The sequence below is a fragment of the Cebidichthys violaceus genome, unplaced genomic scaffold (assembly GCF_023349555.1).
Source record: "Cebidichthys violaceus isolate CVI_PGR_0920_01 unplaced genomic scaffold, fCebVio1.0.p SCAF_3, whole genome shotgun sequence".
Taxonomy (NCBI): Eukaryota; Metazoa; Chordata; class Actinopteri; order Perciformes; family Stichaeidae; genus Cebidichthys; species Cebidichthys violaceus.
The window spans coordinates 22,904,813-22,932,771 of NW_027176483.1; the positions used below are offsets into that span (position 1 = coordinate 22,904,813).

A 27,959-nucleotide genomic window follows, 5' to 3' on the forward strand; every position below is an offset into this window, starting at 1 on the left:
TTCATAGATTTTCATATTAGATAGGATGGAGAACCTGCACTGGGTCCAGAGCAGACTGCTGGAGAGGAACGTTCTCACCACAACAACCAGGACACCATGTGTGATGACTCGTCAACATTTCATTAAGCATGGAGCAGCTCATAAGGTAAAAACATCATGAGCCCATAACCATAATCCATGTTCTTAAAGCACAGGAAGCCTTCTAGTTTACATTATTCTGGAATAATTAAATACAATAAATGAATGCAGCAATTCTTAGACATGAAGGGTTCCTTTTGCTTATCTTATTTCTCATATTGTGATAACTTACTTCATTATGTTCAGATCTCATTAGGTCATGTGCTCGTGGTTTTCTTACATTATGTGACGATTATTACCTTATTAAATGAGTTGCATGTTAATCTAATAGTTATAACTGAACAATACTAATATTGTTTTGGAGTTTAAACCTTTAAAGTAGCACCAGAGACATGTGACATGTATGATAGCTGATGCAGATTAAATGTGCATTTAATCTTTAGATAAGCTTTTGGCAAAGAGGCTTCAGAAAGCAGAGCGCTCTCTCTCTCTCTCTCTCTCTCTCTCTCTCTCTCTCTCTCTCTCTCTCTCTCTCTCTCTCTCTCTCTCTCTCTCTCTCTCTCTCTCTCTCTCTCTCTCTCTCTCTCATGGCAACATCATATATAAATACCACCCGGCTGCACTGATTGGCTGAGAGATCAGCCAAAGTGGATCACGTTTTTACAGGACTGACAAAAAAAAGTTATTAGCACCATATTTTGTCCATAATGACAGAAACAAATTTTATTTTAAAAATATTTCACTGCTGATACATACAATACACTCATCATACTCATATATATTTGCATAAAGTATACTCTTAACATGATAATATTTAAAGATTTGATACATTATTGATACAGTCAGGTGGGGAGGGGGGTATCAACAGGGGGAACACTTTATTGTAGTGTGGAGCGTAAAACGATGAAACAAAACCACTAGAACAGATACAGCTGCTGCCTGATTGGAAGAGGACAGGAGGGGGCGGAGCCTGGGCTCAGCAGGTATTTCATGGTCAACAGTCTTGTTACAACCCACCCCGTGTTCACAGGGACCGCTGCAGCTTCTGCACCATTTTGCATCCCCGATGAGACGGAGAACATCCTCATGTTCAGCCAGAGATTTAAAAACCTGCTGATATGGAAAGAAAGTTTCAGTCACACAGTTTCTGTGAAACATGAGTCCCCTTCATCGTCCATCCAGCCACATGGGGACGTGGTCCGCAGCAGTACAGCGTTCTGGGTTCTTAAAGGTCGGTGGGGACTTTGGCTTTCAGAACACCTGATGCTTAGCTCTGTGAATGTATCAATACACGACAGGGTGAACAAAATGAACGTTTTCAAGATCAAGAATATTTATTAGTAGTTGTGTTTTTTTTGCGATGTACTCGGGACATGAACTCATTCCTTGTTACAGACACCGTCCACCTCTGATGAAGCTGGTCCCTCCAGACCGTGAGCTCTGTCCCCCGTGACTTTCATCCGTCTTCTGTACTCGCCCTGTCCACATTCTAGCCCTCTGCTGGAGCTAACAGCCCGGTGCATCCGAGCAGCATCAAGTGCTGAACGGATCCTTCCCTGGGTCTTTGTTCTTCAACAAGTTACAAGGGGCCACTTCCTCTGTCTTCATCTGAAGCTCAGGTTCAATATTCAAGAAAACGGCCTGATCCAGAGTCAGCCCTCCTGTTGCTGGTGCAGAGTGTAGTGAGTCTAACTGCATCACTAAGTGCTCCATAAGGGTACTGGTGGAGAGGGAGGATGGGACCCAGGCCACCAGGTGTTTCTGTTCTGATGCTAGTTAGCTTTCGTGTTCTTCACTGCAACTGTGTTGTGTTGGATCTGAGCGGACGGCTATGATCACATGCACGTGTCACACACACACATACATGATGATGATGAGGCAGCCAGAATGTGAACTGTGCAGTCCAGCCACCGGTCCTCCGTTGTTGTGTATTGTCTCTTTGAGGGTCAGTGGGGGGGTGGGGGTGCGGCCTCTCCCAGCATGCACTAGGTGAGAGATGGGGTAGAGCCTGGACAGGACAGGGCGGACGCCAAAGCTGCACCTCAGTTCCATTACTCCATAAGCACGTACACTCAAAGATCAAGGGCTGTCACACGAATGCTGTCTGTCAGGCTGAGTAGTCTGGACTACAGAGTCGGGGTCGGGTGGGTGGAGCTCGGTGTAGTGGACGCGGTGGGGCCTGCAGGGCAGGTGAACTGGTTCACAATGAACACATTTTGTCTGAGAGAGTGGTTGCATTGTGAGAATTTGCCCCATATGGTTCAATTTAAAAAGCTGAACCAACAGAGTTCTGATTGTTTCCAGTGATGAGGACTCTGATTGAGAAGCTCTAAGGGTCCAGACACGTCTCTCTGTTCAGGTCACAGTTTGGATCCCGTCCCATCCCCCCACTGGTTCATCATTATGAAGACCTCCACTGAATCACTGGCTGCCAGGAGCTTCATCTTTAAATGTGTCCTCTCATCTTCCTGCTGCAGTAATCTGTGTCTGAAACTCTTGATCAAATGTGTTGTAAAAAGTGTGACGGAGTGAGGAGTAGCTTGTAGCAGATAACTGTGCTGTTAGTTAAGGAAACAGCAGCTAGGTGGCTTCTTTTTCCTCTAAATGGACTGAACAACACCTGCTTGTGAAATTTTGTGGCTCGGGAATAAAGGACCCGCACAGCAGCGGTGTCTGTACGGCACCGACCTGCAGGGACGCGTGAGCGCACAGCTGGACATGTTAGCCGTTTGTGAACGTCTCAGGAGACAGAGTTCAGTCCACCAGCAGACGCGCTGCATCCTGGGACCTGTTAAGAGAAATGCTCTCTCACCGTGACACCCAGTCTTGCAGGCGACGCTGCAAAAAAGGATCATCTTAACACATCATTTACATAAAATCCCAAAGAAAGTCAGGGTCACTTGTGCACCTACAGGGAATGATGAATGAGAAAAGTAGGAGTGAAATCCCAACAGCAGCGAGAGCCTGACGGGACCTCTCGTGTGTCGTACTTTTGGGAAAATCTTCAGTATCTACAGCCTTTTCTATGACAATAGAATGAGCTAAGATGGATGTTTGTTGCGGTGTGTTACAGAGGGCTGAACTCTGTCCATCCGGTGCTAATCGGTCCGTCTCCCTCTGCGTCCTCACAAAGGCCAGGGCAGGTCGCTGAAGTCCACGGGGCCGCCCAGACCGGCGTCCGCCTCCAGCAGGGACATGATGACGGCCATGGCCGCCTCGTCGTTGCTGGGGCTGCTGGAACCGGGATCGTCCATGATGTCTATACTCAGGTGGGAGTTGTCACCTGGAGGGAGGACGAGTGGTTGAGAAAGCACCGGAATAAGAGAGTGTGTGTGTTTATTAGTGTGTGTGTGTGTGTGTGTGTGTGTGTGTGTGTGTGTGTGTGTGTGTGTTTATGTCCAACTCACTCATGATGGACTGGTTGGAGTAGGGGTAGCCTACAGAATCAGGTCCAGGAAGGATCCCTGTGCTCGGCAGCTCGGGTGTCCCTCCATTCTGAATCTGTAGATGTGAGAGAGACACACACACACACACACACACACACACACACACACACACACACACACACACACACACACACACACACACACACAGTGTCAGTGTAAATGAACATGCATCACACCTTCCTCGACAGAGCTAGGCTAGCTGTTACAGGGGGAAGCTGCAGCTGCTAAGCTAACCAGCCGTGGTGGAGGACGTCACATTCATCATGGAACATGCATGGAGCTGATCGGCTGAAAGGGAAGTCAGATCAGATGAAATGCTTCTGAAGGAAGCAGCGAGTGTGCAGGCGTTACCTTCTTGCCCCCTGGGGAGCAGGTGTCAGGTGGGGGGGTGCTGGTGATGTTCAGAGGGCTGGAGCCACAGCTGGAGGGGGAGGAGCCTCGGATCCTGACAGACACAGAGACACAGATGGTGTTTATTAGGCTATGTCATAGTGTGTCCTTTGGATACCAGGTTCAAACATCCAGATCCTGTGACATTTTAACAGCGTTGCCATGACAGTAAGTAGACATTACATCCTTCAGTGGAGACCACCGCAGCTGTCCGAGTCAGCGTTAGTGAGGAGGACAGAACAGATGGGCAGATCAGCACTTCTGCTACTTATTCATTTTATCGTCTCCTGTTTGAGTCACTCTTCAGAAACACATGCAGCGCCCTCCTCTGACTCACCTCTGGATCTCCATCACTTCCTCTGCAATCATGCGTCCAATTTTGCCGGCTCCCGCTCTCGTGCCCCCGGGGATGCCGGGGACCGTCTGCAGCGCCCGCCTTCCTCCACCTACCAATCAACAGCGACGAGGACAAGGAGACAAGGAGATGGTGAATGATGGACAGCGGGCGGAGGGACGCTGGATAGATGAGCATTTGTTAGTCTTTTACCCTCTGAGGTGAGAACACTGTCCATGCTCTGTGGTGAGGCAGCAGACTGAGGGTAGTCTGATCCCTCCATCATAGGACACCTGCAGAGACAAACACACGGCATGCTTCACCAACGTGTGCTCCATCACTACGGGGACAGGGTCTACGGGGGAGGGCGTCTACTACGGGGGACAGGGTCTACGGTGGTCTGGTCTACTTACGACACGACGGTGTTGGTGGACACGATGTACTCCACCTCCTTGGTCCAGGGGTTCATGAAGCTGAACCAGCGGCTCCTCAGCGTGATGAAAGAGCCGTCTTTGATCTTGAATTTGTAACAGTTGGTGTTGATCTTCTCTCTCATCTGGAGCACTGTGGACACACACACACACACACACACACACACACACACACACGCTGAAGACTCCACTCATGCTCTTCACTCAGCCACTGCACCATCAACAGCCACGGGGCAGCTACCTTGTCTGTGGCACTCTGCCAGGTGGCCGATGTCGTCCTGGTGGAAATACTCGTAGAAGGAGGTTCCCAGCAGCTCCTGGGGCAGGTAGGCTAGGATGGCTGTGGCCCTGGAGGTGAGACAGGTAGACGGAGAACGCCTGAGTGAACTGTGACGATATGTAAAGTAACATAATCTAGCTATCCGGTCTAGTTTAAAGCTCCCCTCGCTCTCTCTGGCGTCTCACCTCTGGTCAACGAAGACAAATTTTCCGTCGATGGCGTGTCGGGAGACGTACTCCGTGGGCTTCACCCGGATGTCCGCCAGACTGGGCTGGGGGACGATGTGGGGGTGCAGGCGGCCGATGGCTACCAGGCAGCTCAGGTTGCAGCCCTCGTTGTCGGGCTCGTTGTCCTCGTCCAGACCCATCTTGGTGGGGGGCCAGCTCTTCAGGTAGCCCGTGCTGTGGATGGTGCAGAAGCTCTTACGGTCCGCTGTGACGAGGGGAGAACAGGAAGTGGGTTTCAGCTTCAGTGAACTGAACGTAAAGGTGTGAGCGTCTGTCAGGCTGACCTCAGTGTGGAACAAGAAGAAGAAGGAGGAGGACAACGAGAACATCCTCCAGCGCAGCAGTAAGCTGAGGACACTAACTTATGGCTGTGGATTGGGTTTTTGACAGACCAGTTTGGTGAAAGAAGGGTTAAGTAAATGAATATATACATGTACTTAAAGAGGCCCACTTCCTTGGTTGTGTAAAGGAGAGGTTCTCCGATCACTGCTGTGTGGTTCCTGGCTCTAATCAGGATGTGCCTCTAGAAACAGAGGAGGACGAAGAGCAGGGCTGAGAGACTGAAGGTAGCTGAGGTAACAGCTGAAGGTGGAGAAGAGGGGGCTGCTGGGCAGCCTGACATGTTAGGGTAAGAGGAGGAACGTGGGTGACAGAACTGAACCGCGTTAGAAGAGAAAGTACCTTTTTTCTTGGAGCAGGTGGAGGGAAAGTCCTTGTCCTCTACTTTGACAGAGGGCCTGTTACACTTCATCCTGCAGAAAAAGGAGCGCCGGGCTCCAGAGCAGAGACGGGACGGTCCGGGGGTGATGTCTGTCTTCACTGGAAGACCCGCTGCGCGCGCGCACACACACACACACACACACACACACACACACACACACACACACACACACACACACACACACACGGGACACCTTTAGAAACCATCACTGGGTGAGTTGTTGCTCATTCAGTATTACTAGCTGCTTCCCTGTGTCCTTCTCATAGCTTTCTACTTTCTTCCAGTAATATTTCCATCTCTTCTCTGCAGTTCATGATCTCTCATCGTGATGCACGTTCTGGTCATGAGGCAGCCTCGAGGTCGCTGACAGACACATCAGATGGAGATGGAGGCTCGGCGACACGTTTGGACTTACTTTTAGCATCGATGAGCCTCTCTCGAGGAGCCGTGTCGGAGGAGGACAGCTGCTCCTTCACCTTGGCGATGTCTTTGGGGTGAAGGTAGTCGAACAGGCTCTGACCAATCAGGTCGTTCTGAAGAGAGAAGAGAGGGACTGAAGTCAGACGGGAACAGAGCACAGACCTACTAAGGAAAGACGGCTGATGATCGGATGTGGTCTTTAATGTCAAACTGAACTTCTGAACTCAAGTGAGACACGTGTTTGAATTAGATCGCTCATTTGTGAAAATCATTTTTAATCTTCTTTTCAGGCAACACGAGGGCAAACACTGAGATCCTGTGACTGTCCAAAGGCTGGAAAGAGTCTGAAACATACGATCCATAACTTATCAGCACTAGCGTTGGAGGGAAGCGCTCTGAATGCACTTTCCTCCCGACACAATCGCTGCCAGCATTACCTGGCTGTAGTTGAGAATCTTGTAGACGGATTCGGAAACGAAGAGGATCTTTCCACGGTCACACCCGACCACAAACAGGAAACCATCAGCGGCCTGCATCGTCACACACAAAGCTTCAGAAACAGTGCGATGTATCTCTAGAACCTACAGCCGACGGCTGAACAGAAGAGGAAGTAAGACGGCGTGGAAGAGTTGGCCGTCTGTGCCGTGAACTGCACTCACCCTTAATATCAAGTGCTTCAGCTCGTCATCGGAGAGGAAGGCGGGCTTGTAGTTGGCCTCTGTGTACGGGTTGGCTGCACCTGCACACAACAGTGAAAGGTATTCACTCGCTGTACGCTGCTACTTAACAGAATGTTTGACTGGAACACGAGGAACACCTCGGCCCCGACGTACTCGCCACGAGTCGTTTACAGTACCAGCCACAGCTGACCCAAACCCCCCCACACGTCCTTCATGCTGACCTCTGAGCGTCTTCATGTGCTGGACGGCCATGCGCAGCACCGTCAGCTTGTCTAGTTTGCGGGACATGGCGTTACAGGTGGGCACCAGCGACGCCAGCTCGTCGATGAAGCTGTTCATCTTGTCCCTGCGGCGCTTCTCGATCTGGCTGTGAGCCTCTCTGTGGAGGGACAAGCTCCAGACCATCAGCAGTGATCACACAATGACAACTAGGTCTGTTCTTACTGTTCCTTAGTTCTGATCTACACACGTCAACGCAGAACGTTTCTCACTATCGACGCACACAAAGCTCCCTCAATGAGACAGAGGGAGCTTTAACTCATGTGAGGGAGATGAGGAGGTGAGAGAGAACTGAAGGAGCTTCCATACCTGGCATTCTTAATCCGGCCCTGCTGGTCACTGGAAGACAAACGAAGCAGTATTAGAGAAGACACACACACGCACACCCACCCACACACACCCACCCACCCACCCACCCACCCACACACACACACAAGTGGAATCAAATGAAGGGCCTTTTGTCAGAGTAACACCAGGAGCATCTGAAGCAGGGTTGCTATTGGATCATAGAATCCTGTGGTCCTCTTCCTCCTCTGTGAAGAGGACCCGCCCCCTTTAGAGATATAAAGGGCTCATTCTGAGGTTACTAAAACAGCTGATTATACACTAATGAAAACACACTTATGAATATTATATCCAGGTGTGTATAAGAGAAATAGATTTGGTATAAAAGTCGTGTTCTACTCCACAAAGCAAACCTCTGGCTTCATTGTGTCCGTGTGTCTCCAGAGATCTCTGACAAATCAAAACACAACTATCCACTTTGATAGACACCACGAGAGGTCAGAGAGGAAATGTGTTTCTTATGATTATGGGATGGGATAGAAATACAACACTACTGAGGATTAAAGCTTTATCTTACCTTCCCAGTTTATCTTTGTCTGGGTCCATGTCACTGAAGAGCAAAGACAGGGAGAGGTTAGTTCACACCGGAACATTCAGAACCCACAGCACTGTTGAACAGCATCAGTCTCTTCAATATGTCAGATCATCTATCAACATTGAGTCAGGTTTGAACTTACTCAAATGAGAAGCCATCAATTCTGTAAAGAAACACAAATGTATTCATGAAAATGAGAAATGTGAATATTTACAAAGTGTAAAAAAAACAGTGGACCACACTACTAACGTACATGTTTTGCTTTCTTTCCTGCACTACTTCCCACATCTTATTCCCTCCTTTCTTTCTCTCCACCCTGCCTTTTTCCCCTTAGTTCCATTTGTTTGTTTCCTTACTGGTAATCGGTAGTGCTGCCCTTCCTCTTGCGGGTGTAGTCCATGCCAGGCGTGCTGATGGAGCTGGAGATGAGGTCAGTGGAGCCGGGGGACATGAAGTCAGTCATCGTAGACGAGATGTCCATCCTTTGGTCTGCCATCAGGTCATCTGCAGAGCAAAGAGGAAAACCGGACTTTACTGAAGGGACTAGGAATGAGCTGGTGGGTATTCTCACAGGTAACCCATTTATGACATGAAAGAAGTAGCTCTGTTCTGTGTGATATTGTTACTTTTATTTAAATGGGCCCCGAAACATGAAGTTTGCAGGATCCTACGTCAAAAACTCACAAACAGTGCAGTACAGACCGCCTCCGTAACTTTAAACTGCCAACTAAGAACCAAGGCAATGTGAATGCTGTGTTATCGTTACTGACTGCACGACTTACTGACAAGAAATCCTTAGAGGAGTTATAACGGTCAGGATCCGAGGTCGGGGGTGTTTTGATTGCCTCTTAACGGCTCTCAACATGTTGACAGCGAGCCGGGGGCTAGCAGCTAACGGTGCTAACAGAGAAAGTGCTAACAGAGAAAGTGCTAACAGAGAAAGTGCTGACAGAGCGAACAGTGTTAAACGGGGGGGGTTCTACGTTTCCATGACAATGCTGTTGGTCTGGACGGCGTTATCAGCTGTGACGGCACGCTCACGTGCACTAACATGCACTAACATGCACACTGCCGACCGGCTATGTGAACAAAGAGATGAGAAGCTCTGATAACAACTCACACTTCACACATCACTCCTCCACATCTATACATAGAGGAGAGATGTTGATGAGATATTAATGATCGGAATGTGAATACAGCGACTTTAAAAAAGGTTGAGATCAAAGTGGTCTCCGTGGAAACATCTTGTAAGGAGAGCTTCAGACATTAGGACAGTCATCTGTCATCAAGTCCCACTCACCACAGATGTTCATCACAGCCTCTGTGTTAAAATCATCTCCTTCCATCCACTCTGGAGCCCTCAACTGTGAACACACAACAACATGAAGGGTCAGTCCCAGCAGGAGAGACACTCAGTTAGAGCTGCAGACATCATGTGGAGGAAGACACCATGTCTCAGTAACTGCATGTATAGAAACACAGTGGTGTGTCATGTGTGGGGGGGGGGGGGGGTACCGAGAACCCGACCAGAGCATTGATAAGCTGTTATCGGTCCTCTGCTGTCTGTGACTCACGCACACATCATTATATTCACGTTATTGATGATTATTTATCAAAATCTCATTGGGTCAATATTTTGTTGGAATATCGATAGAGGAACTCATCTTATTACATTGAGATATTTATAAGTATAATGACTCTGCTGTAATATTACTGTTATATTACATCTTTACAACAAGTGAGACTATCCAAACAGAACCCAACTGAATGTTATGCAGATGAACTCCTTCAGGAGATAGAGACAACTTCTCCACACACTGAGCTGACTGTTGGCTCTGCTTAAATTATTGACTTATTTCACTTCAAGTGTAACGAGACACTAGGCTGACAAGCGGCGGTCGAATGTTTCACGTCTGTTTCACGTGCGTCATTCTCATGGAAGACTTTAGCGTGAAGAACTTGGAGAACATTCTATCACACGGCCCTACAGTGTTCTGCAGTGGTGGCATCTTCCATGATAATGATGATGAATGTGCATGAGATCTATTTTTCATTACAACCTCCAGAATTTTATCTTTTCAGTCAGATATCATTGAAGAGCCGGATGATTGAATTGTTTTGTCCCCATTCAGGTTAGCATAGGGCTAACCGGAAGCTAGCATATGGCTAACCGGAAGCTAGCATAGGGCTAACCGGAAGCTAGCATAGGGCTAACCTCAGGGTCTGAATGTATTATTGCCCATCAAATTCACTTTTTATGATAATAAGACATATGTCTATTCAAAAGTGGAGTCTGTGATTCTAATCCAATACACTTCAAATTCTGCTCAGACACATACACTGTAAGTAGGAAACTGTATCCAATGTCCTTTTTTACATTCCAAGCTTCACATGTGTGTGTGTGTGTAGCTGAGCTGCCTCCCAACATTCACTGTATTCTCTGTTGGAGCATGGAGCAGCAGGCTGAAGGGAGGAACGGAGCTGCTTCACTGACCTGGATAGGACACTGGAACAGGCCTCCTGGAGGGGCCGGGTTTCGTCTGGATCAGTATGGTCCGCTCCGTCCCGGTCTAGTCTCAGTCTGGTTCGATTCAGCCGGACCTAGTTTCATCCGGTTTGATGTGGTCAGTGTTCCTCCGATATGAACTGACCCTCAAACAGCTGATGCAACCAGTCTACCCCTGGAGAGAGAAGAACAGAAAAGTCAGTCAAATCTCTCACAAATCTGAAAGTGTGAACAAAAGACATCAGAAATTAAAAACACCACATATGAAAGTAACATTACAAAATATTATTATTATATAATATAATATTATATTTTATAAATATTATAAAAATTATGCTAAAAGGTGAGCCTAAAGTTAGTTCAGAATCCTTCAGAACCCTGAGTACGCGTTTGTATTTTAAACCGCTGTTTTCACTGTCTAGTTGGACGAGAGAGAAAATGAAGAGGACAACTAGGATGTGGACTAACTGATGCGTTTGGCAAATGTAATGCTTTCACAGGTAGCGTTGGCTGGTGTTGCTGGACTGTTAGCTTAGCATAGCATAGCGCAGAGTCGCTAATGTGAGCCTAAACTCTGACAGCATTTAGGACCAGTTTCAACCCAGTAGAGGGAAATACTCCACAGTAGAACATCTAAAATACAAACGTACATTCTTTATAACGTCAGACTGAACAACCTTCTGTAAAAGGATTGTACTCATATGAGTGTTTCATTGGTCACTTCATCAGGCTGACCCAGTAGAAGTGGGCCTGGTGTATCTGCAGAGACCCTCCCTCTGCACGGATCTTCTCTTCCGTCTCAGAGAGCAGGTCCCAGATTAAAGAACGCATCGGAGAGGATGCTACAAAAATGGCGGACACAGCGCCAAACAGAAGCACAGTGAGGGGAGCTCCGAGTGGACAAAGCTGTTTCCTGAGGTAGAGTCTCACCCGCCGGCCCCATTGAGCCGGGAGGAGGGGCTAACTTTTGATGCTGGTTTACTAACCCGAAAATGCTGCTCACTGTGCCTTTCAGAAGAGATGACACAATAGAAGCCATTCAGACAGTGGGACTGCTCCCATCGACACTCGGGCAGTTGAAATGTTAAAATGTTTAGCTCCAGCAGCAGAGTTCTAGGTCAGGACCGGCTTGGCGAGCCGGGCTGGGACAAAGCTCTGGGCTGCAGGGGAAAACCACAGTGTCATGATTGAACACTGAAAGGAACCGGTGCTGGAGTGGAAACTGGGTCAGCCAGTCTCTGTGGTCTCAAAACCAGCCAGCTTTGATTTCCATCCACCACCTACTTCCACTTCATCAGTGAGTCAGCTCGACATTCTCACACACACACACACACACACACACACACACACACACACACACACACACACACACACACACACACACACACACACACACACACACACACACTCTCTGACATGTTGATGTTGTGACTTCTATTCACTGCTGACAGCACTTCAGTCAATCACTACCAACTTCATCACACCTGGATATGAGCAGAGATGAACTAAATCCCACCTATGTAGAATTATTAGACCACTTATAGGAACAGAATACAAGTGATAACTGGCAGAGAGAACACAATGTAGTCCTGCTGGTATGGCTCACTCCACCTCCTGTGCCTAATGATTGAAATGATTCACATAGTTGTATTATTAACATAACTGCTACTGGAAGAACTACAGTCTACAGTAGAAAGCCTCGACCGGCCTTTATAGCTGCTGCAGCTCTATTTACTTATGCGTTTAAAACGTGTTCACTTTTTGCACACGTCTCTGCTGAGCAGCGTGGTGTGATGTGCCCCAACCACAGCTCTTCACACACTCACACATAAAAGCACTCTTAACATGTCTGAGGATTTTACAAAGACGGACGGATCACTTTTTTAGAAACAGGAGGTCTTAAAAATCTACATCCGAGTTTATATTTTTCAGCCAAATGAAATAGTTCACAGGATATTCAACATTTGTTCCTTCATAATGCCTTTTATACTTGACGTCTTTCTTTACAGGGCTTCTACAAGGACAATAAAGTCGTCCATGAAATATGAGTTCACAGATGATTATAATCCCTCTTCTTCATTGTGGAGGTTGTTTTTTGGCTTTTTGCCGGTTACTCGTCCTCTTGTTTCTTCACAGTACATGTTGTTTGTACTCCCTCTGGTGTTTGATGAGCAGCGCTAGGTGTATAGTTAGGGCTGGTTCAGGTTTATAGTTAGGGCTGGTTCAGGTTTATAGTTAGGGCTGGTTCAGGTGTATAGTTAGGGCTGGTTCAGGTGTATAGTTAGGGCTGGTTCAGGTTTATAGTTAGGGCTGGTTCAGGTTTATAGTTAGGGCTGGTTCAGGTTCATAGTTAGGGCTGGTTCAGGTTCATAGTTAGGGCTGGTTCAGGTTTATAGTTAGGGCTGGTTCAGGTTCATAGTTAGGGCTGGTTCAGGTTCATAGTTAGGGCTGGTTCAGGTGTATAGTTAGGGCTGGTTCAGGTGTATAGTTAGGGCTGGTTCAGGTTTATAGTTAGGGCTGGTTCAGGTGTATAGTTAGGGCTGGTTCAGGTGTATAGTTAGGGCTGGTTCAGGTTTATAGTTAGGGCTGGTTCAGGTTTATAGTTAGGGCTGGTTCAGGTGTATAGTTAGGGCTGGTTCAGGTGTATAGTTAGGGCTGGTTCAGGTTTATAGTTAGGGCTGGTTCAGGTTTATAGTTAGGGCTGGTTCAGGTCTATAGTTAGGGCTGGTTCAGGTCTATAGTTAGGGCTGGTTCAGGTCTATTGTTAGGGCTGGTTCAGGTTTATAGTTAGGGCTGGTTCAGGTTTATAGTTAGGGCTGGTTCAGGTTTATAGTTAGGACTGGTTCAGGTGTATAGTTAGGGCTGGTTCAGGTCTATAGTTAGGGCTGGTTCAGGTCTATAGTTAGGGCTGGTTCAGGTTTATAGTTAGGGCTGGTTCAGGTCTATAGTTAGGGCTGGTTCAGGTTTATAGTTAGGGCTGGTTCAGGTTTATAGTTAGGACTGGTTCAGGTTTATAGTTAGGGCTGGTTCAGGTTTATAGTTAGGGCTGGTTCAGGTTTATAGTTAGGGCTGGTTCAGGTGTATAGTTAGGGCTGGTTCAGGTGTATAGTTAGGGCTGGTTCAGGTTTATAGTTAGGGCTGGTTCAGGTGTATAGTTAGGGCTGGTTCAGGTTTATAGTTAGGGCTGGTTCAGGTGTATAGTTAGGGCTGGTTCAGGTTTATAGTTAGGACCGGTTCAGGTGTATAGTTAGGGCCGGTTCAGGTGTATAGTTAGGGCCGGCTCAGGTTTATAGTTAGGACCGGCTCAGGTTTATAGTTAGGACCGGTTCAAGTGTATAGTTAGGGCCGGCTCAGGTTTATAGTTAGGGCTGGTTCAGGTGTATAGTTAGGGCTGGTTCAGGTGTATAGTTAGGGCTGGTTCAGGTGTATAGTTAGGGCTGGTTCAGGTTTATAGGTTCAGGTTTATAGTTAGGACTGGTTCAGGTTTATAGTTAGGACTGGTTCAGGTTTATAGTTAGGGCCGGTTCAGGTTTATAGTTAAGGCCGGCTCAGGTTTATAGTTAGGGCCGGCTCAGGTTTATAGTTAGGGCCGGGTCAGCATTCTCTCTCTCTCTCTCTCTCTCATGCTTTTTGTTTTAGAGAACTTCTGACTAACTGATGCAGCGCAGACTCACTGGGGAAGTGGCTACATGTTCCTGTGACACTGCAGGTACTAGGTACTAGGTGCGGTTGTGTCATATTAGTTTTATGTGTACAAGTATGAGAACATGAGCACAGAACTGGACCAATACTACTTGCAACTAAGCTTGATTTTCCAGTCTAGGACAATAACTGTTGAAGCAAAACTAGCGGTTCTATAATCATGAGATTATACTGCTGTACCAGCTCCTAGGACTGCAGGGAGCCTGGAGCCTGGACAGACCACGGACGTGTCAGGCCTTCAGAGAGGACATATGTGCCGTTAATCATTCGCTCTATCTTCTCACTGTACTGTTTTCAGTCTCACATTGTATCACAGCTGAACGCAACAGTTAGTTCTAAAGTACAGAGGGTGTGAGCTTGTTAAAGACACACACACACACACACACACACACACACACACACACACACACACACACACACACACACACCCTTATCATCACTTGCTCACATCATCAAGTCAAACCACGGAGACACAGTTACATAAAGACATGCATTTTCAACAGATGTACGATTGTGAATGTGTTGTAACTGTGTTGTTCATCGTGTACACATGACATCTGTCACACTTCTGTCCGTCCTGAGGATCCTCCTCTGTTCATCTCTGAGCTTTCTTCCTTTTCTTTTTAGACCCTTTAAGGGTTTTTGGGGGATTTTTTCCTGCACCGACGTGAGGCATGAGTCGTGAATGCGGGTTACTACGTCATCGTAGTGCTGGGCGGTATGACCAACAATGTGTATCACGGTATTTTGTAAGATTCTGGCGGTTTCACGGTATTTTTTTTTCTCCGCGTTAACGCATTAACGCCGAAACTTATTTTATCTATTTGTTTAAATATTAAGCAGACATTTTTAACACAAGAACCGGCCAGCGAACGGGGGGTCCCGTTTGTGTGTCTTCCATCACTTCCTGTGGGGTGACCGTGGCTAAGTGGAGAGCAGGGCCGCCTCTCAATCACAGGGTCAGTGGTTCGATCCCCGGCTTCTGCTCCGCTAGTCTCATGTCAATGTGTCCTTTGAGTGTCTTGTCTTGACTTTACTCCCGGATAGATACTGAATTGTAAGTAACGTCCCGTTTAATTCACCTACATTCCCCTGGACAGCTTCTTATCACCCTCTATGTACCAACGTACGTTTAGAACTAATAACTAATACCACACATAGTACACGGTACTCAGCGTTGCATATGTGTCTAAATACTCTTTGTTCCTCCTGCATCGCTCTGTTCTGTTCTTAATGTAGGAGGAGCCTCTCCCAGCCGTTAGCAGACTGTTGTGCTAACGGGCTAGCTACCGAGCTGTACCCAGCATGCTGTTCGGCCGTGTAATTTTATGAATGTACAATTATTAGTGTTACAAATTGTTTGTGTCACAAACTGTTGTGTCGTGGTGTTGCCCTGTTAAAGAGCGTTAGTTGTGGGTTATTGTTGTGTTATAAAGTTATAACCATGATTAAGGTTCCTCTCAATACACTTAAGACAACAAGCTCAGTGTAAACGTAGAGAAAGACGCGTTTTAAAATGGAGACGTAGTAGTGTGGACGCTCAGTGTAAACGTAGAGAAAGACGCGTTTTAAAATGGAGACGTAGTAGTGTGGACGCTCGGTGTAAACGTAGAGAAAGACGCGTTTTAAAATGGAGACGTAGTAGTGTGGACGCTCGGTGTAAACGTAGAGAAAGACGCGTTTTAAAGTGGAGACGTAGTCGTGTGGACGCTCGGTGTAAACGTAGAGAAAGACGCGTTTTAAAGTGGAGACGTAGTAGTGTGGACGCTCGGTGTAAACGTAGAAAGAGACGCGTTTTAAAATGGAGACGTAGTAGTGTGGACGCTCGGTGTAAACGTAGAGAAAGACGCGTTTTAAAATGGAGACGTAGTAGTGTGGACGCTCGGTGTAAACGTAGAAAGAGACGCGTTTTAAAATGGAGACGTAGTAGTGTGGACGCTCGGTGTAAACGTAGAGAAAGACGCGTTTTAAAATGGAGACGTAGTAGTGTGGACGCTCGGTGTAAACGTAGAGAAAGACGCGTTTTAAAATGGAGACGTAGTAGTGTGGACGCTCGGTGTAAACGTAGAGAAAGACGCGTTTTAAAGTGGAGACGTAGTCGTGTGGACGCTCGGTGTAAACGTAGAGAAAGACGCGTTTTAAAGTGGAGACGTAGTAGTGTGGACGCTCGGTGTAAACGTAGAGAAAGACGCGTTTTAAAGTGGAGACGTAGTCGTGTGGACGCTCGGTGTAAACGTAGAGAAAGACGCGTTTTAAAATGGAGACGTAGTAGTGTGGACGCTCGGTGTAAACGTAGAGAAAGACGCGTTTTAAAGTGGAGACGTAGTCGTGTGGACGCTCGGTGTAAACGTAGAGAAAGACGCGTTTTAAAGTGGAGACGTAGTAGTGTGGACGCTCGGTGTAAACGTAGAGAAAGACGCGTTTTAAAATGGAGACGTAGTAGTGTGGACGCTCGGTGTAAACGTAGAGAAAGACGCGTTTTAAAGTGGAGACGTAGTCGTGTGGACGCTCGGTGTAAACGTAGAGAAAGACGCGTTTTAAAGTGGAGACGTAGTAGTGTGGACGCTCGGTGTAAACGTAGAGAAAGACGCGTTTTAAAATGGAGACGTAGTAGTGTGGACGCTCGGTGTAAACGTAGAGAAAGACGCGTTTTAAAGTGGAGACGTAATCGTGTGGACGCTCGGTGTAAACGTAGAGAAAGACGCGTTTTAAAGTGGAGACGTAGTCGTGTGGACGCTCGGTGTAAACGTACAGAAAGACCCGTTTTAAAATGGAGACGTAGTAGTGTGGACGCTCGGTGTAAACGTAGAGAAAGACCCGTTTTAAAATGGAGACGTAGTAGTGTGGACGCTCGGTGTAAACGTAGAGAAAGACCCGTTTTAAAATGGAGACGTAGTCGTGTGGACGCTCGGTGTAAACGTAGAGAAAGACGCGTTTTAAAATGGAGACGTAGTAGTGTGGACGCTCGGTGTAAACGTAGAGAAAGACGCGTTTTAAAATGGAGACGTAGTAGTGTGGACGCTCGGTGTAAACGTAGAGAAAGACGTGTTTTAAAATGGAGACGTAGTAGTGTGGACGTGGCCTCAGTCAGTAAGTAAGAGAAACAGATCTCAGTTGGACACAGCTGCTAGAAATTGTTGTCTCCGCTCGTGGCCGGCTGTCTCAGAGCGTCCCGTTGCTTCCATGAATTAATAAACAGACTGTAGCTCAAGCCAACTTATGAAATAAAGGAGCTGGCTTTGTTGAGACCGTCAGTCTGGTGTTTCAGTTGTTGTGAGGGCGCTGAAACGACAGAGTCCCCTCTACACACAACAAACGTCTGAGGATAACTCATCATTAACGCCGATGCATAATGAATAACGTAGGATTACTATTCCTTATTCAATGTATGGGAGATTTGATGTAATGCATGTATTAAAAGAAGACAGACAGACCGCAAGCATGGATCTGGAGCTCGTTGTGTGATAGTGATACTCGTTACCGGAGAGGTTTGAGGAGAAACGCTTCTCTAACATGTTACATTCCTACATAACAACCTGAGGAGCTAACGTTAGCATCATGAGCTAGCGGATTCATGGAAGACCTAAGACTCTTATCTTCTAAGAGTCTACCGCTCTGTGTGTCGATTCCAGATTAAACTTTGAATCTGGAATCGACTTTAAATCTAATCATGAATCCAGAATGAAATCAAATCGAGATTCCCTCCCCTGTACTACTGTAGGTCTAAGCTAAGCTAGGTACTGAGTGCATTTGAACGATTGTAACAGTGAACAAAGAGGAACAGTATTGTTCCTTCGTTTCATTGTCTTCTCCTCCATCGCCAGGTGGTTCACTTCCACGCTGAGCTGAAGCTTTATCTTGTTAACCTCACTTCATCTTGGATACGTCCATCAAATGCACATCTAGACCAGAGGTCTGCTTCTGTCTCAAATCAATTTGATGTTCTTTACCATAAGCCAGATAATATTTGGTCAGGGAGTGCAGTTTGTGACAGTGTGGGCTCCATGGTAACATATCTCTGACAGCTAGACAGAGTAGCAGGGGGGGCGTGGCTTAGCAAAGGGTCAATAACGAATGTAGAAGGCAGGAAGAGGCGTTATTCATTTCATTCAGCAAGCAGTCAGTAGTTCAGGAGATCGTTTCTTGAATGTGTAGGTATCCGTCATGAGAAGAGGAACATGTCATCACATCACGATGATTTAAATTAAACCCTGGCTCAGGGGAAGCCCAACATCAAGCTGAAGCCTGATGTCACCAGATCTCTAGAGATACACCACGGAGGAACACAACCTTCCGCTGCAACACACGTTTCACTCACGGTTCAATCTATTGGACGAATTAAAACGTTCATGGATGCTTGGTGTCTTCGCAGAAATGACTATAAAACTACAAAGCCACTGTAGACTCAACACGGGATTGTTTAACAATGAATCTACAACAGACCAAGAAGAGAAGAAACCATCAATCTGTGAGGATCCGTGCTGATGAGTACGACTCAGAAGATGAAATAACAATGATGGAGTCCTGACTGAGCCCCGGTGCCCCGTGTAACCAAAGCCCGCTATCGTGATCATCTTTTGGCAAACACCGCGGAGACTGCAGAAACCGTGCGGTCGCCACATTTCCACTGCCAACGCCAACACCAACACCGTGTCACGACATTTCAGAAGCGAACATGTGCCCGCTGTTTGGAAGGACAGCTGCGGTCCTCGTAGGCTGAAATCACGGTGCTATTTGAAGAGGCATACGGGGGACGTGAACGATATCGCAGCGGGATGGATGCTGTCGAAGAAGCCGTGTGCCAGATACCCACCAAGGCCTGTTTACATAGCTAGCGTGGTAGCTCTGGGTAGCATTGTTCACTCAGTATCTCGCACTTCGGACACGTTCAGTGGACATTTAACGAGCCCACGGACCGACACCTACCTGAGCACGAGCTCCCTTCGAGCCCCGACAAATGCTGCCAACCGTCAAAGCTGGTCCGTCCTACCGGGGGGCGGTTTACCCTCCTTTTACACACATGTAGTCCCGTTGGTGGACTAATATTAGCATACAGTCGCTAGCTATGGAGCGCTAACTGTCAAGACCTGACCAGCGGCTAGCGTCCCTCCTCCTGCTCTAGAAAGCCCCACTGACATGACCACAGCGCTGGCAAAACATCGACGACATCCATCACGGTTTAAATGCCAGCAACGTCACCGAGAGGCGATACTGATAACCCGGAGGCTCGCTTTCATTGTATACTCACAGTAGGTCCAGTGAGCTCGGTCTATCCATTGGAAGTCGCTGATAATATGTAATAGCGACCCAAAGAACTGTGACATAAACGATTCTCGATCGGTGACCCAGTTTCTCTTCACCGTCATGCCTGTCGAACCACTAACCTAGTTTTTCAACCAATGGGGCTCGTGCTGCCGCCGTAGGTGCCACTCCAGCCAATCAGACGCAAGTTGAGGCTGGGAACCTGTGATGGGCGTGTTCGTTGACCAATGACAGGCCGCGGCGAACGGAATGCAGGGGCAGCCTGTGTGTGAGAGTGTGTATGAAAAACACTGCATTACAAGTCAGTGTGGTAATGAGAGCTGGTGGGTGGCGTGCGTTCATCATGTTCCTCCACCTTTTCTGTTGGGTCCTTTAATGAGTCACTGGTGTTGTTATACAGCTGAAGGTAAACTTATCATTTTCATTCTAAAATGGACTTATTGTGATTTTAGTATTTTGTTAGAGCAACTAAGAACACATGTAAGTCCCTGCTTGTCTGGGTCAAGTTCTTTAGTTTCCTGCACTGTGCACATTGACGCCCCCTGCTGGTCATACTTTTACATCTTCTACTGTCCAAACACGGAAACACGCAATTGATGATTTTTCCCTACTTATGTTATTATGTTTCAATTATGTTGAAACTATAGGAGGGTCAATGAAACGACCAATACCACCAGCCAGACATTATAGTTATTCATTACATTACGATTCAGTTTCTGTCATTTCTGAAACTCATCAGCTGCAGTAATTTCAAACACCTTTTTTTTTTCTTCTGGAATGAAGTCAAAGTGTTCTGATGAAGCTGCCCCACCCCTCGCCTCCTTATTTATAGACGCTTGTCTCCACATGACAGCAGACCGGCTGATACAACATGAAACTGAAGCCTCTGTGATTTGTTAACAGTCAGCCTACTTGTAGTTTACAGGTTAAACCAAAGTGAGGTGAATATACAAACTCCTCTGTACATTAGTATACCTCTGCTAGCTGTATTTTTTATTTGCCTGTATTATCTGCCCACCCTACCTGAACCTGTCTGTGTTCTCTCCACATGTCATTGTCATGAAGTAGAACAGTGTACACCTAGTGAGTGGTTAAAACCTTCATTTAATTTAGGCTAGTGATTTATAATCCATATCAGTTAGGGTGACTCATGGTAAAAATATAAGAATCACTTTACCCTGCATACGTATGTATGATTTAAGTACATTGTATTTCTTAGGTGCATTACCATTCTATTAGTATTGTGATTAAATGATAAATTATGAATGAAAACAAAATGTAGCAAATAAATACATAGATGTAAATGTACTGAATTGTAATTTATTAAAATAATCTGATACCAGATTGTCTCTGATTACAGCCCATAAAATACCAAAATACCACTGCTCCTCCTTACAGTCAGTTATACCTGCACTACTGTAGCCCCATATTCTTATTCTCACATACATTTTACATGAATCACTCTAGTCACACATATACAAATGATTTCATCAGGAACAAACGCCATCCCAAGTCAAAGGAGACGGGAAATGTTATTGCGAACATACACTGTGCCGCTACATGGCAGTGTTGAGTCGTATTAGAACTACAGAGGACGTATCAACAATGATGTGAAAGTGTGGTTGTAAATTCTTTATTTTAATTCATTTGGTATGTTGAAGGATCACTTCCTGAAAATATGGGAGGTTGTTACCTGAATATCTTTTTGGAGGAGCGTTGAATTATATGTCCCTGAATTCAAATTATCCAAATTATTCTCATTACCTCCTGCTGCTATTTTGCTTCATTCATGTACCGTTGGAGATATTTTTTTGTATATATTTTGGTAGTTAATGTTGTAACATTAATGCACATTAATATGGGGAAATAATTGGGCTGTCTGTGAAGTCCGTGTTGCCAACACGAAAAGTTTAAGACTTAGTCAGAATACCAACATGAACAAATGATTAACGTAACTGTCTGCTGGACCAGTAGCCCATAGACAAACACGTATTGTAACAAGTAATGGGCCTATAACAGATATTATGTTTGCATTAAAGTAATAGTGACGGAAATAACCGGTTTTCATTCACCGATATACATTAATATAACACAAAGGTCCGCTATGAATGTGTCAGGCAGATGTGAGATATTACGAGGGGCTCCTGAAGGCACCGTGCCTATCACATGGCAGGTGATAGTTGAGGAAGCTCGCGCTTCACTACAGCGCGCAGAGGGCTCCAGACGGGTACGGTCCGGCGGCACCGTTCAGAGCGCCTTTCATGTGTGAGCGTGTTTTATGTGTGTGTGATGGGCACGTGTGCGTGTGTGAGAGTGTGTGTGTGCGTGTGTTAACTCCAAGTGTCTGCAGCAAACTAAATTAAAGGATTTAGTTGGATAAAGCCTCAGCGGAGTCGCATCGTAAGTAATAGAAGTGCATGCAGCTGATGACTGTGGTAACCTGTCATGTGTGTCACTATGGTAACCTGTCATGTGTGTCACTGTGGTAACCTGTCATGTGTGTCACTGTGGTAACCTGTCATGTGTGTCACTGTGGTAACCTGTCATGTGTGTCACTGTGGTAACCTGTCATGTGTCGCCTCCAGTGAGACTTCACCTGTCTGTCATAGTGAGACTGTCACAGATAAGTTATCAACTTCATAGACGAGATGTAAGGGACTCTGAGGGAGTGTTGTGCTCGGTTTTAACATTCTGCTTTCTTTTTTTAAACACATTAACAGTGATTTCATATTTCATGTTCCCTGAGGACAAACTATGATAGCCTCATAAACCTTAAATATGTATATCTGGACTGTGACATTAGCATACCTTTCATCCTCTGTAGCTGCTCATATGAAATACAACAGAGGCTACTAACACTGTGGTACTATATTCATGGGTGCAGTGATGTGGTAGCACCATATCTCAAGGATCTCAACTTGCTGATGTTATCAATGTAACAGCCATGTACTGTAGAATATAGCATGTGGTATTTATTATGCACTTTTATTTCATAGGCTGGACTTTTTCCACATGACAGCAAATGTGTCTTGTGTACAAGCGACATGCTTAGAAAACATGGTGCTTTAGTTGTGGCAATGGTTCTTCTCAGTCATGTACTGTCAGCTTGCAGCTATTAAATGATGTTTAGTTGCACTGACACATGCTGTGTAATTGCAGATCATCAATTTGTGACAGCATGAGTAAAGGGGGGGGAGGGAGAAAGAGGGGACGCTGATATGCTAATGGAGGAATATCAAGGCTGATGTGTGGCTCCCCTCTGCTAAAGCATCTGCTGCATCTAATCCTGGAGATAGTGTTCATGAACAGACAGAGACGTGTATGCGCACATGCACAGACATCACAGACAGGCGACTTGAGAGAGCTGAAGGAGCCTCTTGCCTCTGAATACAGCGGGCTGGGGCCTCTTTTCTGTTGCAAATCTCATTTAAAAGGGAGTGAGTTGAAAGGCGTCATTGCACTGACGACAGTGAATTGATTAATGCTGCTTTGGTTGGCTCTTGGGTGGCATTAGCACTTCTAAACAGCAAAGGGAAATAGAAATAGGCACCGAGGTGAAGTGCCGATGAATAAATGCCCTACATTTATAACAAATGTATTGTCGTAGAAGTTATCAAACAATGTTATTAGCTTACTGTGGAGTAGGTTTTAGAGACATGTCTCATGACATGGAATCAGCAGATGATGGCATTCATCCCTGGATCAAATCAGCCATATAGGTTCAGCTGATAATCACACTTCTACTGTAGTCCACTGCTCTGTCATCTTAACTACTACTAATCACACCTCTACTGTAGTCCACTGCTCTGCCATCTTAACTACTACTAATCACACCTCTACTGTAGTCCACTGCTCTGTCATCTTAACTACTACTAATCACACCTCTACTGTAGTCCACTGCTCTGTCATCTTAACTACTACTAATCACACCTCTACTGTAGTCCACTGCTCTGTCATCTTAACTACTACTAATCACACCTCTACTGTAGTCCACTGCTCTGTCATCTTAACTACTACTAATCACACCTCTATTGTAGTCCACTGCTCTGTCATCTTAACTACTACTAATCACACCTCTACTGTAGTCCACTGCTCTGTCATCTTAACTACTACTAATCACACCTCTACTGTAGTCCACTGCTCTGTCATCTTAACTACTACTAATCACACTTCTACTGTAGTCCACTGCTCTGTCATCTTAACTACTACTAATCACACCTCTATTGTAGTCCACTGCTCTGTCATCTTAACTACTACTAATCACACCTCTACTGTAGTTCACTGCTCTGTCATCTTAACTACTACTAATCACACCTCTACTGTAGTCCACTGCTCTGTCATCTTAACTACTACTAATCACACCTCTACTGTAGTCCGCTGCTCTGTCATCTTAACTACTACTAATCACACCTCTACTGTAGTCCACTGCTCTGTCATCATAACTACTACTAATCACACCTCTACTGTAGTCCACTGCTCTGTCATCTTAACTACTACTAATCACACCTCTATTGTAGTCCACTGCTCTGTCATCATAACTACTACTAATCACACCTCTACTGTAGTCCACTGCTCTGTCATCTTAACTACTACTAATCACACCTCTACTGTAGTCCACTGCTCTGTCATCTTAACTACTACTAATCACACCTCTACTGTAGTCCACTGCTCTGTCATCATAACTACTACTAATCACACCTCTACTGTAGTCCACTGCTCTGTCATCTTAACTACTACTAATCACACCTCTACTGTAGTCCACTGCTCTGTCATCATAACTACTACTAATCACACCTCTACTGTAGTCCACTGCTCTGTCATCTTAACTACTACTAATCACACCTCTATTGTAGTCCACTGCTCTGTCATCATAACTACTACTAATCACACCTCTACTGTAGTCCACTGCTCTGTCATCTTAACTACTACTAATCACACCTCTACTGTAGTCCACTGCTCTGTCATCTTAACTACTACTAATCACACCTCTACTGTAGTCCACTGCTCTGTCATCTTAACTACTACTAATCACACTAATACTGTAGTCCACTGCTCTGTCATCATAACTACTACTAATCACACCTCTATTGTAGTCCACTGCTCTGTCATCTTAACTACTACTAATCACACCTCTACTGTAGTCCACTGCTCTGTCATCTTAACTACTACTAATCACACCTCTATTGTAGTCCACTGCTCTGTCATCATAACTACTACTAATCACACCTCTACTGTAGTCCACTGCTCTGTCATCTTAACTACTACTAATCACACCTCTACTGTAGTCCACTGCTCTGTCATCTTAACTACTACTAATCACACCTCTACTGTAGTCCACTGCTCTGTCATCTTAACTACTACTAATCACACTAATACTGTAGTCCACTGCTCTGTCATCATAACTACTACTAATCACACCTCTATTGTAGTCCACTGCTCTGTCATCTTAACTACTACTAATCACACCTCTACTGTAGTCCACTGCTCTGTCATCTTAACTACTACTAATCACACCTCTACTGTAGTCCACTGGGGGTCATATATGTTCCCTGATAACAAGGAGAGAATCAGACACAGAGAATATAATAAGAAATGGAAGGAGAGATATTGGTGGAAGAATGTCTTTAAAAGAGAGGTGAGAGGAAGACAAAGGCATCTACAGGGAATAATCTCCAACTTTCTGCGGGAATGGAAGGAAAGATGGCGGAGAAATAAAATGAAAGAACTGTAGTTTATTAGAGGTTATCTTTGGTTTGCTATCAAGGGAGAGAAAGGGAGGGAAAGGAAATGAGAAGGGTGGTAGAGAAGAGCAGATCTTAGATGTTACGCAGGTTATAGTCATATTTCCATTTGAGCGAGATAGATAATAAAACAGTGCTTGTTGGCCACTGTTGGATCTCTGTAGAGATGAGAATAGATAACAAGTAAGGCAGTGGCTCAGGTTTTTAAACTTCTTTTGTTTATTTAACAGTCCACACCACAGCGACCCTGTGTATAGGTGACTTATGTGAATATAATGTGTGTATAATCACCATTCTTTACTCGGGCACCTCTTTTTGCCTGCTTGTCATGAACTCCAAACCTGTTTTCAGAATGGACTGTAGAGGACCTCCATTAACACATCAACACTGATTGACTGATCTGTGACACAACAACTAAAACCAAGTTAAAGACAAACCAAAGGGGATAATGATCTTAGTCCAGGATTGAATATGAGAGAAAAGAAAGGGTGAGTAGGGGTGTGGACAGGAAGCGCTAAAAGGGCAAATAAGGATGGAAAAAAAGGGGAATTAGAAGACGAGTGGAGGCTAAAAGCTTGTATTATTTGATTTTGTTTCCATCTGCTCTTATTCTGTTCTCTGAGAAACACAGTGAGTGATTGTGAGAGCGTGAGATAATGTAGTTCTTTAGGGTCGGAGCCAACATATTAATACGCATCCCAGTTGGTAAATAATGTCCATGGAAAATCAAGTATGGGCTTTTAAAGGTTGGGACCAATACTGGAATGCCAATGTTCATGTTTTGAAGCTGGCAACAAGCAATGCAGTATACACAGTAACCTTTTCCATGACATATTCTCTGCTTTGCATACACACACATTTCCCTTCCTTTTAAAAAGTGGGGCATGTGAGCCTACGCTGTCGTCAAATCTGTCCCCGTTTGACTCGTCAGAAACGATGTCTAACAGAGCAGCCATGAGAGAGGAGGTGAGGCTGGACAAAACATGTTGGGCCAATGAGGGAGAGAGGGCAGCAGAGAAAGACAGACATGGAGAGACAGTTTGAGAAAAGAGGGATGGTGATGGGGAGGAAGAGGTCAGTGCTGGATGACAGCTGGAGTTGCGAAGAGGCAATGGGAATGAGGTCAGAGGCAGCTGGATTTCCACTACATGAACATAGGATACATTGAATGGTGTTTATATATATATATATTACATTACATTACAGTCATTTAACAGACGCTTTTATCCAAAGCGACTTACAATAAGTGCATCAACATTGGTAATCAAAAGAACTACTTGTCACCAGAAGTCATAAGTACATTTCCTTTAAACAAGCATCTAAGAGCATGAAGCAGAGCATAACTCAGAGCCAAAGTACAGAAACAAGAAAAACAGTTAGTGCTATAAGTAATACGAATACAATAAGTGCAAGAAGCTAGTATGAAAACAATAAGTGCAACAAGCTAGTATGAATACAATAAGTGCTAAGTGGAAGGCTCAGGGTAGCACTTCCTGAAGAGGTGGGTCTTCAGCCTGATGAAAGATGGGCAGCGACTCCGCTGTCCTGACGTCAGTGGGAAGTTCATTCCACCACTGTGGGGCCAGGACAGAAAACAGCCGTGACCGGGTCGATCGGCCGCCGGGACCTCTGAGCGACAGGGCGACCGATCGCCCCGAGGCAGCAGAGCGAAGTGGTCGGGCGGGGGTGTGGGTCTTGACCGTGGTCTGGAGATAGGAAGGAGCTGTTCCTTTCACTGCCATATGTCTGTCTGTCCTGTCCTGTCCTGTCCTGTCCTGTCTGTGGTGAGTGTGAGGGACTGGATGTAGTGGGGTAGGGAATGTGGAAGGGTCCATTGCCCGGTTCTGCCGAGTGAAAGCAATGTGGACTCTTCTGGTCGTATAGAAGTCTAGTCTAAAATGACTCTACTTCTCTCTTGATTTATTCCCTCAGTAAACATTGTAAACATGAGTTTATGGTCTCAATCTCTAGTTTACAGTCTTCTTCAATACAGCATGATGTTCACTTAGTACATTATGCTCTATTTAGAGTCAGACACACCATAAAGAGGGGATGCTTTAGGGGCGGGGCTTACTGTGATTGACACAGCCAGAGCCTTTTCCAGCGTCTTTACATCACTCTTCCCAGACCCATAGAGATTACCCCCAATTGAATTTTTCAATTTGAATGTTGGAATAAATTTGCCTCAAATGAAAAGCTGAAAGTTCATAATAATAGTATAGATGGAGAATAAAAGCGCACGCAGTTCAGAGCGTAAAGACTGCACACCGATTCTATTAAGACCTGCACTTGTGTAGGCTATTCACTCTTGCAAGCCTGTAACAGATAGGCCCATTCTACTCTATTGTAGTTCTACTGTAGCCTATACTAATATTTGTTCTCTGGTTGAACTGTTGTTTTTTCTGTTTGAATACATTTCCCTCAAAAGAAAAGCTTGGGCTTTGATATCTTGCAGTCAGGGCAGAGCCTCACCTGTCATCATGACAAGTAAAAAACAAATAATGCTAAAATAAAATAAATATTAATATTTCTCTACTGATCTGTGCTATAAATGTGATTTCTGTATGATTCCAATCATTGTT

The 27,959-nt window shown here is 45.6% G+C and overlaps 2 protein-coding genes across 11 annotated transcripts in view; one reads left to right on the forward strand and one right to left on the reverse strand.

Annotated features, from left to right (window-relative positions):
* Positions 1–774: 774 nt before the first annotated feature.
* On the reverse strand, positions 775–19,865 carry bmal1a (basic helix-loop-helix ARNT like 1a). 3 transcript variants are annotated; one of them, XM_068723906.1, is made up of 20 exons: positions 19,623–19,864; positions 10,661–10,847; positions 9,467–9,530; positions 8,523–8,670; positions 8,309–8,329; positions 8,149–8,181; positions 7,596–7,625; positions 7,229–7,386; positions 6,987–7,066; positions 6,765–6,857; positions 6,323–6,440; positions 5,868–6,017; positions 5,145–5,391; positions 4,921–5,027; positions 4,662–4,812; positions 4,462–4,541; positions 4,252–4,360; positions 3,876–3,969; positions 3,486–3,579; positions 775–3,361 (listed from the first exon to the last, which is right to left on the reverse strand). In XM_068723906.1, the coding sequence occupies exons 3-20, from the start codon at positions 9,510–9,512 to the stop codon at positions 3,204–3,206; spliced, it is 1,917 nt and encodes a 638-aa protein (XP_068580007.1). In that variant the 5' UTR covers positions 9,513–9,530; positions 10,661–10,847; positions 19,623–19,864; the 3' UTR covers positions 775–3,203. The 3 variants fall into 3 exon arrangements, with proteins under 3 accessions (XP_068580007.1, XP_068580008.1, XP_068580009.1); XM_068723907.1 differs by lacking the exon at positions 19,623–19,864 and adding an exon at positions 19,301–19,546; XM_068723908.1 differs by lacking the exon at positions 9,467–9,530 and having other exon boundaries at positions 19,623–19,865.
* A 1,989-nt stretch (positions 19,866–21,854) lies between these two features.
* Positions 21,855–27,959, forward strand: part of ppfibp2b (PPFIA binding protein 2b) — a 73,729-nt gene continuing 67,624 nt past the window's right edge. For all 8 annotated transcript variants that reach the window (XM_068723890.1, XM_068723893.1, XM_068723891.1 and 5 more), the window contains exon 1: positions 21,855–22,036. The gene's annotated coding sequence lies outside the window, so the exon portion shown is untranslated. The remainder of the gene's footprint in view (positions 22,037–27,959) is intronic.